The sequence below is a fragment of the Theobroma cacao genome, chromosome 6 (assembly GCF_000208745.1).
Source record: "Theobroma cacao cultivar B97-61/B2 chromosome 6, Criollo_cocoa_genome_V2, whole genome shotgun sequence".
Lineage (NCBI taxonomy): Eukaryota > Viridiplantae > Streptophyta > Magnoliopsida > Malvales > Malvaceae > Theobroma > Theobroma cacao.
In genome coordinates, this window is record NC_030855.1 from 19,673,706 (window position 1) to 19,684,970 (window position 11,265).

An 11,265-nucleotide genomic window follows, 5' to 3' on the forward strand; every position below is an offset into this window, starting at 1 on the left:
TTATATTTTAAGGAAGTTTTGTTTGGATAACTTTTCCATGCTTCCTTGCTTCACTCTTTCTAGTCGTTTTGACAGTTACTTGCTTAGTTTTGGTGGAAAAAAATTCTACAATCTTAGAAGCACAGCAGGGGACGTGGAGAATAGAGAAAGACTGGGCTCGGCATGTCATGTAATATTATTTAAAAGAAAGAAAAAAACCCTTTAAAGGTACTTTATATAGATTAATTGGAGGTAAGCTTTGAAGTAGTATTATTTATGTTTTCGCTTATAATAACACCAGTTTGAAAATGCACGAGCCCTAGCTCACGACCTTTCTTTTTTTTAAAAGAAAACTTGTCTAACCAGTAACCGGACGGTAGCCATAGCTCGTCAATGAAACAGATGATATTATTGATAATCCCTAGCTCACGGCTTCGATTTCCAGTGCAGTTGGTACGGCCTTTGGTTGTTCCTTTTGTGGTTTATATTCGGCGGCTGCTAATACACACAGGCGCGTCTGTTTGAGGAGGTCTAATCGTCTTAATACATCTAGCGGTTTTCAAGCAAACCCCAAAACCCTTTTACTCAGAAAGGCCGTATATTGTCTCTTTAAAAAAACCGTTTATGTTTTTTTCCCATGAAATGAAGGCCTTAAATCCTGCAGCGCTCGACCTCACGTCACCTATGTACCTAGATTATTAGCTCGAGATGTCATACTCGAAGCAGCTAATGCCGCTTATCAAGCGTTTCGTCGGATACGAAATCTAATAGTGGGCGGTGATTATCTTGTTGTTCGACGAGGAGCCCTGTTAGCAGCCAGAGAAGAAAGAGTTGTAGGTAGAGGCCGTGGTTGCGGGCACAAATAATTTGCAACCCCCATTGAGACACACTTGTAGAGGTCAAAACCTGGCCTCTTTCTTCAGAACAAATACAGGTCAGCCCGCTTTCTTGAGTTTAAAGAAAATGGGGACTTTGAAATTACTAACTTCAACCATAGTTATATATCCAGGATTACTTGAAAGTAGTTGTGAAGGTATGTCAGTATTTCGTGAAGCACGGGTTAAGGTTCTCTATGTTGCAAACCCTATTGTCATGGATGATGTTGAAGTTCCTGTTCTAGGCTTTGGAGGTTACGGCCGTAATTGTACAGCACGTCTTCCTAACAAAGGAGGATTTAAATTAGTTTGTGGGCATCCGGAGGAGTACGGATGGACTACTTGGTATATACTGACATCAGGCATTGATGAATTTGTTTCTAAGTTTTCTTCTTTTTTGACTGAAAAATATTGGGTGCCCTGGTTTGTGAAGATAGGGAATTATCTTTCTTGCGTACAAAGGTCGTTTACTGGGTGTAACGTGTATGTTTCCAAGGATGTCAATATAGTAGGCTGGGAAATTTATCATAAAATTGTTGCTGACTCAATCAAGCATTACAACATGAAGACACAACGGATAAGATCCTTAGATGGGCTCGTTGACGCTCGCAAAGATTTCGTGCGTCTTCATATCTACAGCCTGGTCTCCTGGAGCAGTTTCTAATTTACGAAGAATCATTGTGTTGCGAGTCTCTTGTTTGCACTCGGATTGTATGCTTCACGTTATTTAGATGTTTTGTAATATTTTGCTTCGCTATTGGCTTTGATTTGAAGTAATCAGGTGACTATTACACTAAGGATGTTGATTTGAATTTTAGTGTGTAACTGGTAAACCAAAAGACCCTGTAAATAAAATTTACTTTACATGTGAATTAGAAAGAAAATCAAATGCTGGTTGCCATCGGAGGAAGTCTTGTTCCTTTCAGTTTCTGTCTTTAAAGCTTATAAATGCAGTTCTCCTTTGTTCCTCGTTGCATCCTCTCCTTTTCAATTCACTCCCTCCTCCCTCCTTGTTTTTGTTCCATCTCGGCTGGTTTCGGGTGGAGGGCACTGCACTCCGTGGACAAACTCAGTGGAATCTGCTAATTAAGGTATTGCTCTTTTCTCATTTTCTAATATCCTAATTTTTGCAGCAAAGTTTGGTGAAATCTCAAAAATAATTGCATCTGAATAATTGTTAAAGGAGGACCCTCTTTTCATTACCGTTGTTCATTAGTTTATAAATAGCTGGTTAGATAGTGGTGGTTGGGTTATTCACATGGAGTTGGTTGGTCACATCTTGGCATTATTCCGCCTTTCGGGTGTTGGGTAGTTTCTCAGGTGGTGTCTTGTACCATTGTTGCTTGCCACAGTTGATTCATATGAAATATGCTTCGTACGTTAGAGGCGAGCAGGGAGGAATATTTAAGCATCCTGCAAATTACCGGATGAGTTTGGGGTATGGGTTTATTTCTGCAGGTCAGATGTAGTTTAGTGGAATGGCGAATGCTCATTTTCGATCTAGGAGGACTCAAACCACTCGTACAGCTTTCTGGGATTTAAGAATGCATTCAACAAGTGCATAACTAGTCAGATACTAATGTATAATACTTGTGGAGATAACTGAAATCTAACCCAATTTGGATGAAGAAAAATGGGATTGCTGGAAAGATTAGAGGGTTTTCATCTCATACATATTGGCAAGCTATCCTTAAAAAGGGGAAGATAAAGAGTTTCTAAGGTAATAATGCACATATGTCTCTTTCTTTTTGTTGGATACTTTTAAAGTACTTTGATCCCTTATCCTCTAGTTATATTTCATTTGTCAAATGTTTAGCTTGATGCTTTAGATATTGCTGCTGATTTGTTATGGAAACATTACTTTTGAAACTTGTGGTAAATTATTCTTAGATGGTTACAATTGAAGATTTGAAGTACATGTAGGAATGGAGGAATCAGATGGTAAGAAGTACAAGAAGCTCAGAAGTTCTATTTCAGTAATATGATAGCAAAACAGAAGGACAAGGAATATGGGGAGGGATAGCAATTAGGAATAACACCAGTTTGAATGTGCATCATAGATTGCTGTGTTCTAAGATTTATTGAGCAGTCCCTGAGCAAACTAATGAGCATAAATAGGTCTTGAAGAGATTCAGATCACTAAAGTTACAGTGGTATTTATGATATTCAGATCATTGTTAAAGTTCATCCCTGTGAGCTAATTGCTTCAGTAGGTCTTGAAGAGACTGCTGCTCTTGCTTTATGCTTTCAGCCCAGTGTGCTTTGATCCGGACCTGCTCAATGCTTCTTTTCAAATTCATCGCGAATGAAGGTCTCATGCGGCTCATAAAAAATTCTTCTATCTCATCAGCTTTCTCATTGCTGCAAAACTGCCATGTGAATATGTAACTGTATCAGTTCACCCCTATAATTCAATATTCCAAAATTTGAATATTGGAAAGTTTTTCATGGATGAACTAATTTAGGCCAAGAAAACAAAAAAATATTTTGCATCAATCACGACCAAATTTCAAGATATCTATCTGATAAAAGAGTAACTTTTATCAGTGTGGATGAAGTTCAAAATCAAGACAAAACCCCTGTATGTCTCAGCAATGAATTAATCATATCATCCCTTGTCTGTTGCAGTCACCTTAAACTTGTTATAATTCCTACATTTAGAAGATAGAATAGCAACAGGCTACGCAGCATATGCTCTGCCTCTAAACAACAAGCTGGCTGATCCAATGTTATCAGCAAGAGGCAGGTACTTAGTAGGTTAATAATTGTATCTTTTGGTTAACTTCTAATTTGTAAAGAATCTAAGGATAAGACATATGTACAACATAATTATTCTCTTGTGTTTACTTCCTTACCGGTGTTATAATGTTACCGATAAAATGTGTAAGAAGGAGCCCGGCACCATACTTGATTATGATAAAGTTCCAGTTCTCCTGCATTCATTTCACATGGCTTGGTGAATTGTAAAACAGAAGATACCAATGCTATAACATTTTTGACAGTCACAATCATAACAGTAGCCACTTCTTCCTGAAAGTCTTATAACTGAGGATCTACTGGTCAAGGTAACGTGCATATATAATTGTGCCATTTTGTAGAAACTGCATACCTTCAACCACCTCCATGCTATTTCATGCCCTTCTAAGCTTATTCCAGCAAGCCCATAAATAATATCTTGATCTCGAACCTTTAAAGAAAAAAATGAGTTAAAATCACTGACGATCAGAAACCCTAATTTATAAAGGAATCTAAACATAATTCAATGATACCTCATCAGATATTAAAAAGTTCAGAACCTCTACAAGAATATCTGGCTCTGGAGAAGATGCTATTGTACCTATACATCAGAGCAAAATATAGAACAGAAAATTCAAACAGGATCTGATGTGAATGGATGATTGAGAAACACTAATAATCTGAATGTTAACTCAAAATAATCAAATCTTACGTAAAACACGTTCTTTCTCTTGAACTGAATCAGCTTCTCTATAAATCTTCAAGAGGGACTCAAAACCATCTCTACTTGTTGCATTAGCATTCCTCATAACAGCAATGTAGGCAGCCTGTTGAGCAACTAGTACTTTTATGTATTTTATTTATCATACCTTTTGCCAAGGTTCATAGGAAGAAGGAAATAATGCATAAAAGTTTCCATTTTTCACCCTTTTTGTGTCTGCTGAAAGGAGTAGAGTGCCTCTATCATCCAAAAATGCTTGAAAGCGCTGCATTGCTTCGTCATGAGTTTTAACGTGGTCAAGAGCAGCCAACGCCATAAAGACCTCTCCTCTCATCAGCACATTTAAATGATTCTCACCATGTGCTGATTCCCAACCTAATTTTCTGGAACAAGAAGAAGAAGCATCAACTATGATTTAATCTCCAACAGTGATATAATTAGATCACTATATCATTATATACTTTGGTTGTGACTCTAAAAACATAATTTGTTTGCACCAAATAGCAAGCAGCACTAGCTTTCTCCACAGTTGCAAGAAAAATATAATCACCATATCATGCTTAGACTTAGGCTCTGGCTACAAGACCATTAAACCAATAATGTATGGTGTTTATACTTTATCCATAATTGCAAGAAATTTAGATACCGAAATGATATACAATGTTTAAAAACACCAAAAAGTTAAAATAAAAAAGTTTATTTTGATAGATACAGATAAGTCTGCATCGATTGAAAAGGCCAACTGAATTGCTAATTACTGGATTGCATACATTAGCCATCATCAGAATAAATTTCAACCAAACTCCTAAATGAAAACCAAGAAGGCAATCACTGTGTAAATAATTTCTGCAGTCTTGTAACTTTTCTTACTCAGCAGAGAAGAGGAGGACATCGACGAAAAATTCTTTCAATGCATTTACTAAACCTGGTATGGCATCTCTCAAGACCTCCAGAACATTATAGCAAACCTGTCACGTAAATTGCCTGAAATGTCAGGTTACACAAAATACTAGACTTTAGGTGTCATAATTGAAGTGAAAAGAAGTCCTTACTTCAATCAGTTTTGATAACACGATGTAATCGATCTCTTTTCTGTATATATCCATCAATGAAAGCAAAGATGATAATGATTGTTCACAAGCCACACAAAGAGCATATGTGTCATCTAAGATGCCTGAAAATGAGATTGCTTATATTGATCAAGAAAGAAACCAACAATAAATGGCAATAGTGGCTCCCCCTCTAAGATGCTTAATATATTTGTCAGAACAAGGCTTATAGATCTTCGGCAGTCTAACTGCACAGTGCTTACTAAATTTTTAGCCAGGAATGGAGCTACAGCCATCCATGCCGGTATAAAAGGAATGATGCAAGCAGAGAGATATATGGTCTCAACTCATTCAATTCTACCATTACTGTAGTTTGGAGATGAGCGGACTTCATTAATAAAATTGAAGGGTTTTACCCTCCAATTACAATTCCAAAGCTGTGACTCCAAGGTACTAAACACAGCTTTGGTACGTAGCCCCATTGTGACAGTGACACCTAGAGTGAGTTGGCGATAAATAATGAAACACCAAAAAACATTCCTCTGGTTCTCAGCTCTCACAGCAATTCACACATAAAACTAAATTATGCCATCTATTATTGTGAACCCAAATGATACCACTAAGACAAGGTACACACCATATTTATCTGTTTCTGACAAGCAGTCTTTCTGTATTGCTTTCCTCAGTCGTGCACCAAGTTCTTCTCCATATTTTACCCTATAGAAACCGCTTTGCTCAACGTTAACCTTGATCCATGATGCTTCACCATATTCATCTTCATTCTTTTCATCTGAAGAAGGAAACAGTTCGGAGGCATCCAATTTTTCAAAGTTTGATTCCAAAAGAAAGCTCTTTCTTCTGTCATATGAACCAAGGCACAAGATTATTGGGACAGTCCACTCCCCATCACCATGAAAACCAGATGATGAGAACTGTGACTGCAAATCCAGAAGAATTATCAGCTACCTGTCACTTATGCAAAAATGTTGAAAACAACGAAGAGAATGCTAATCCCAGATTACCTGCTCAAATTCCAGAATATGGTCTTTGTATTTCACTGAAACAACTGGATATCCCTTTTGCTTTGTCCAACTGTCCATCATTGAGTTTACTTGAATGCCAGATTCCTCTGAAAGGACATTCCATAAATCCTCTGTCCTTGCATTGTTCCAAGCATACCTTTTAATGTATAAGCCTAAGGATTTCTGGAATGGAAGAGAAATTGCAAGATCAGAATTCAAGATATAAAATGTGAAACTATGGCTTAGTAAATATTTCTTTTTAGACTTTCCAATTCAAGTTTATTAATGGCCTACTTATTCATCTTACATGTATAGTGTTTCACAATCCGATTGCACAGAAAAGCAAGAAGTTTTATATGGTCCTCCACAAATCAACATCATTCCATAAAACAAATGTGAACCCACCTGGAATATCTCATCACCAAGATAACCCTGCAGCATCCTGATGACAGCAGATCCCTTTTTATAGCTGATAGCATCAAATATTTCATCAACTGAATGAGCATGCTGAATCTCCACCTGGACAGATGCTGATTAATCAAGAAGGATATATTTTGCTTCTGTGGAAGCAGGGGAAGCTTACTTGTGCTAGCTAAATGCCTTTGAACATTCCTGTTGATTTACGTCCGGACTAATAACTTACATCAGATTTTATTGCTTTTTAAGTTTTAGGAAATATACAGAGATTGCTCTGAAAATGAATAAGCATAAACGTAGGCACAGAAATAGGGCTATATGGTAAACAACAGGTTGAATTTTAAATAAGTCAATATCTTAACAGGTAAACTAATTATGCCTTACCTCTATTGGATGTGATTGCTCCTGTGCATCCAGACGCAAGCCACCATTTGTTTGTTGAAGAAATTGATTCCATATTTTCCACTCAGGGAACATGATATCAGTAGCCATATAACTAATCTGGAAAATATATAATTAAGTTGATGCTGTATCTGGTGAAATGACCGCCATAATATGAAATTCAAGACTTAAATTTACCCATGTTGCAAAACCTTCATTAAGCCACAAATGAGTCCACCATTCCATTGTTACAAGATTGCCAAACCATTGATGGGCCACTTCATGTGCTACAACTATTGTAAGCTGACAACAAGGAAAAGTTACTGCCAAATATATGTTGCTATGGTCCAATTAGGGGGGGGGGTGCTAAATTTTTTGCAGTGGCAGTTACTACGGTCGGATGTAAAAAAATTATCTATAGGAAGCCTCACTTAAATTGGAAAAGTATGTAACTTACAATCTGCTTTCTAGCTGCTGTAGAGTGCAAGTCATTGTGAAGCATCTCATTTTCACGGAATATGATCAAACCATAATTCTCCATAGCTCCACCAGAAAATTCAGGGACAGCAACCATATCCAGCTTAGGGAGTGGATAAGGCATCGAGAAGTACCTAATGAAAGTTAAATCTCCATGACAGTTAAAAGCCAGTCCAAGACACTAATGATGCTGGAACTAACATTTCCACAGCAGACAACCACCAGCCACACAGAGCTAACTTGTAGCAGGAAGAGTTTCCTAAATAAAATTTCATCGAATAAATAAAGGACAACTAAACTTTCATTGTTGTTTTACTTTTTTCAGATTACATGCCATGGCTAGCAGGTTCTTCATTACATATTTGCCCTTAGGTAAGTGTTTGAGGACATGACTGGATCATTCAAAACCACATACAATAGGAAGATAGGACTTTTGTAGTGCCTTATGTGGCATAATTATTTATATAGACCTTCAAGCATTTTCTTTAAAAGCTAAATTTCTTCTCGAAGGTGAGATATTGTAAAGTATTTACACTGGGAGAAGGTCAATGCTGAACAAAAATCTACAAAAACCTTCCTTCTTTTTCGTATAATGCTTCATTGCTTAACTAAAGTGTGTGTATCCTGAAATGAAAGAATCTGGTGACCAGTGGATGACTTACCTAGTAAATATATCAAGAGATTTAACAGCAACTTCTAGTGAAAACTTCCCTTCATCGCTCTTACCAACGGGGCAATATACTCCAACCTTAATCCCTACACGTGTTAAAATATGTACTAAAACAATCATTTGATAAAAAAAAAACATATCTGGCTCAAACACATACCATCAGCAGTTGTTTCTTCAATATGATCGAATAAACCAACAGCAACAGCAACCAAATAACTCGACATGATTGGAGACTCCTCAAAATAAATAGTCTTAACATTTCCATCAAACTTTTCATCAATGATCGGCATATTTGACAAGGCCATCAACTCTGATGGCAAATCCAATGTGATCCTAAAAGTTGCCTGTGAAATTAAATCAGTCATGCCACAGCAGGAAAGATAAATCTCAGTATCAAGCTCAACATCAGAGTAGAAATGTACTACCATACTATGAAAACATGATTGAATGCGCATGATAGGCCACTTTACATAACCAACACGTTTGCTATGTCTGAATCCTAAAATTACCTTCAATTACGCCATAAATAGGTGCAGTCATCATGCTTTCTATAACTTTCTCAAGGTGTCAATGTTGGTCGCTGGTCTAACATGAAATGCAAATCCATGAAATTTCTCCTTCAATTTGTGATGCAGTACCAGTTTTTACATAACTTCACTTCACCGCAACAATTATATTGTCTAGGGAAAATAGGTATTCATTTCAAGTAAAAGTGAAGTACTCTAATAGCATACCTTAAGAGCAGGTTCATCCCAGCATGGGAAACACCGCCTTGCATGCACGGCTTCAAACTGGGTGACTGCCATATTCTTTCTTACTCCCTTATCCACATAAGTACTGTTAACAGAAAAAATTAATACTATATGAGAATAAATAATCCAAATGATACCTATTTGTCTAGAAAGAAAATAGTTCCATAGAAGAATTTATGAAATTCCATTCAAACCGATTTTGGTTGCAAACAAACGAAGGAGAGGGTTGAAAACAAAAAGATTAAGCTCAAAATCCATATTATAATGTTATTCAGTTACTTTTTTTTTTTTTTGTTCCAAAAACGAAGAGGACAACAAAAGGTTTATGGGAAAACAAAGAAGAAATAAAACACCATTTGTAAAGGCCCTTCAAGTGCTCATTAAGAGCACCAGAAAACTCAATCCTTAACACTCCTTCACCAGTACCAAGCACTTCATCAAATAACAACACAAGTATCTCATCATCGCTATCCAAAACCACATCACATGGGGTAAATCTCTGCATTCAAACACCCAAAAAAAAAAAAATCAACCAAATTGAATTGCAAATTTATAATCAGGCCTTGAGATCATCAAGCAAGTATGACTTACATGGTTGAGAGAGTTGGTGAAAAAGACTTGACGGACAACAAGTTCACAAGCATTTAGGACAATGAATTTAGTTGGTTCCACGATGCTAAGATCAACATGAACTAAACCAGAAAAAGTACATGCAGATAGGTCAAGTTTAAGATAAAGATCATAACGTTTAGGGATAGCAAATTTTGGAAGCCTTGGTTGGCCTTTGAACTGCTCAATGTTCTGTTTAAGATCCATTTCTCTGTCCTAAGAACTTTCCTTCTCCTTTGCTTCTAGCCTAGCGAACTGAAGTACGAGAATGAGACGTTGAGTAGGAGAAAAGCAGATATCAATCAATATTGTATGGAAAAATTTTCCCACTTGTTCTACTCCCTTAACCGCTATTAGTGGTCCTCCTTATGCAAAAGGTGTGAGCATAAAACTACGAATACCAGCTCAGAAGGGAGAAACGAACCGAGTAGCATACATAGCCGCCAGTGGCTGGTTGACTTTACGAAACGGGCTCGAAATGCCATCTTGTTAATTGTCGAACTACTTAGCATCGCTGGCCGCAAAATCAAACCAAAACTTCGTCCACATCAAATAAATTGCTGGGTTAGGCTTGAAATTTTTCGGACTCCCAGCCCATAATGGAACCCAGATGAGTCCATTTTCTTGTACCTGCAAATGGCGATTCTGTGCTTGTCCACACACATACCATTTGCATTCATGGCCATTGTCTTAAGCCAATCGGCTTAGACGTTTCAATACATTCAACCACAACAAACAGAACATATTATTACAGGATCTTCCACTGCCTTTTATAACATTGACCTCAGATTTTAGATGCAGGGTAAGTGTTTAAAAACTGAGCTGACCCCAAATCGCAGGATGACATGGGACCTATACTGATTAGTACCCCTAGTGTTCAACAGAGTGACGGGTAAGAGGCGCCCGCCACCATTTGAAGAAATTCAGTCACAGGAATCTCTCATCATATTAAAAGTCACCATGAACCTGAAAGATTTAATTCACCCACGGTTTTTTCTTTCTTTTTCTTTATTTTTTATCTAAGGCAATAAAATAGCTACAGGAAAATAGGGAAAAAAAAGGGCAGGGGTGGGTGATCAGACGAGTAAAAGCTAATCACTCCTGAAGTTTACGAACATCATGCCAATAACAAACACCAAATACCACACCCTGACAAAGAGACAATACAGTCTATAAGTATCCTACTATAGTTCATATAGTTTCTCAAACTAGCCAATTTGCAAGAGTTGATCGAGGTTATTGTATCTTTTGTCACCATATTATCTCTTGATGATGCCAATATCAGGGTAAGAAAACTCCAATCTCTGCTACTTGTCGAAGAATCCAAAATCAAGCAAGCAACTGCCCTGCCCTTACTTTTCAATTAGATCCATGCTTCCCATAGCAGATCACCAGACATCATTTAACGAAAGTTTTCTCCTTAGACACATCATTTCCTGCTTTTCATACCCTCCCTCATCTTTAAGAATTAAACCCCAAACTATGATGATTACACATAGTGGCTTAGACCATTATCAGGCCAATCTCTTTTCTTCACACTGAAGATATGGATACAAAGAGAGCATTGATAAGTTGAA

The 11,265-nt window shown here is 37.2% G+C and overlaps 1 protein-coding gene and 1 long non-coding RNA gene across 2 annotated transcripts; one reads left to right on the forward strand and one right to left on the reverse strand.

The window, feature by feature from the left end:
• On the forward strand, positions 525–2,982 carry LOC18596185. Its single transcript, XR_001928532.1, has 2 exons — positions 525–1,945; positions 2,778–2,982. It is a non-coding gene; the product is annotated as an uncharacterized LOC18596185 (long non-coding RNA).
• On the reverse strand, positions 2,804–10,193 carry LOC18596186 (aminopeptidase M1). The gene is made up of 19 exons (XM_018123494.1): positions 9,671–10,193; positions 9,433–9,578; positions 9,062–9,164; positions 8,485–8,671; positions 8,320–8,413; positions 7,638–7,791; positions 7,379–7,483; positions 7,184–7,300; positions 6,788–6,901; positions 6,383–6,565; positions 5,998–6,298; positions 5,364–5,485; positions 5,182–5,279; positions 4,517–4,694; positions 4,303–4,417; positions 4,124–4,191; positions 3,964–4,041; positions 3,710–3,787; positions 2,804–3,223 (listed from the first exon to the last, which is right to left on the reverse strand). Exons 1-19 carry the CDS (start codon positions 9,893–9,895, stop codon positions 3,032–3,034), a joined length of 2,658 nt encoding a protein of 885 aa, XP_017978983.1. The 5' UTR covers positions 9,896–10,193; the 3' UTR covers positions 2,804–3,031.

Excerpts from the sequence above, each read along its gene's own strand:
- LOC18596186 (XM_018123494.1), bottom strand. The coding sequence starts at position 9,895 with ATGGATCTTAAACAGAACATTGAGCAGTTCAAAGGCCAACCAAGGCTT. Across the intron at positions 7,792-8,319 it reads TCTCTTGATATATTTACTAG|GTACTTCTCGATGCCTTATC; the intron begins GTAAGTCATCCA and ends AACTTTCATTAG. Across the intron at positions 3,788-3,963 it reads TAGCATGGAGGTGGTTGAAG|GAGAACTGGAACTTTATCAT; the intron begins GTATGCAGTTTC and ends AAATGAATGCAG.